Source organism: Antrostomus carolinensis, unplaced genomic scaffold, assembly GCF_000700745.2.
Source record: "Antrostomus carolinensis isolate BGI_N321 unplaced genomic scaffold, ASM70074v2 scaffold17298, whole genome shotgun sequence".
NCBI lineage: Eukaryota > Metazoa > Chordata > Aves > Caprimulgiformes > Caprimulgidae > Antrostomus > Antrostomus carolinensis.
The window spans coordinates 2,077-2,829 of NW_010332450.1; the positions used below are offsets into that span (position 1 = coordinate 2,077).

At 48.7% G+C, this 753-nt stretch overlaps 1 protein-coding gene across 1 annotated transcript in view; it reads left to right on the forward strand.

The window, feature by feature from the left end:
• Positions 1-677, forward strand: part of LOC104529264 (zinc finger protein 501) — a gene marked incomplete at its 3' end in the record, with an annotated part of 1,863 nt that extends 1,186 nt beyond the window's left edge. The window contains exon 3 of the mRNA XM_029086371.1: positions 10-677. Within this exon, the coding sequence (XP_028942204.1) occupies positions 10-677 (668 nt within the window). The remainder of the gene's footprint in view (positions 1-9) is intronic.
• Positions 678-753: the final 76 nt, after the last annotated feature.

Sequence of the window (753 nt, forward strand, 5' to 3'; positions counted from 1 at the left end):
TCTGTCCAGATTGTGGGAAGAACTTGACCTCCAAGTCCACCCTCATCATCCACCGACGGATCCACACCGGGGAGAGACCTTATGAATGTCCTGAGTGTGGGAAACGCTTCATGGCCAACAAATCCCTCAGCAAACACCGGAAGAGTCACTCAGAAGAAGGAACCTACAAATGTTCTCAATGTGGAGAAACCTTCACCAAAAACTCCACCTTTCTAACCCACCTGAGATCCCACCAAGGACAACAACATCTCCACTTCTGCTCCGACTGTGGAGAAACCTTCATGGAATATTCAACGTTTACTCAACACCGCGAACGACATTTGATGGAGAAGAAACCTCATCAATGTTCTGATTGTGGGATGAGCTTCATGGATCACTCAACTCTTCTCCTCCATCAGAAGAGTCACCTCAAATCCAGATCTTACGTCTGCTCCGACTGTGGGAAAACCTTTCGGGAGAACACCAGTCTCCGTAGACACCATCGGATCCACACGGGGGAGAAGCCCTACCAGTGTTCCTACTGTCAGAAGAGCTTTCGGGCCAGTTCCACCCTCATCATCCATCAACGGATCCACACTGGAGAGAAACCCTATAAATGCTCCAAATGTCCCAAGTGTTTCATGTCCAGTTCTTCTCTCATGAAACATCTCCGGACACATCTTCGGAAGGAGCTCCTGGTGGGTCCTAATCAATGATTTGTGTTGGGTCAACACCTTCAAGGTGTTCACCTTGACCATGGATGGATGGATGGAT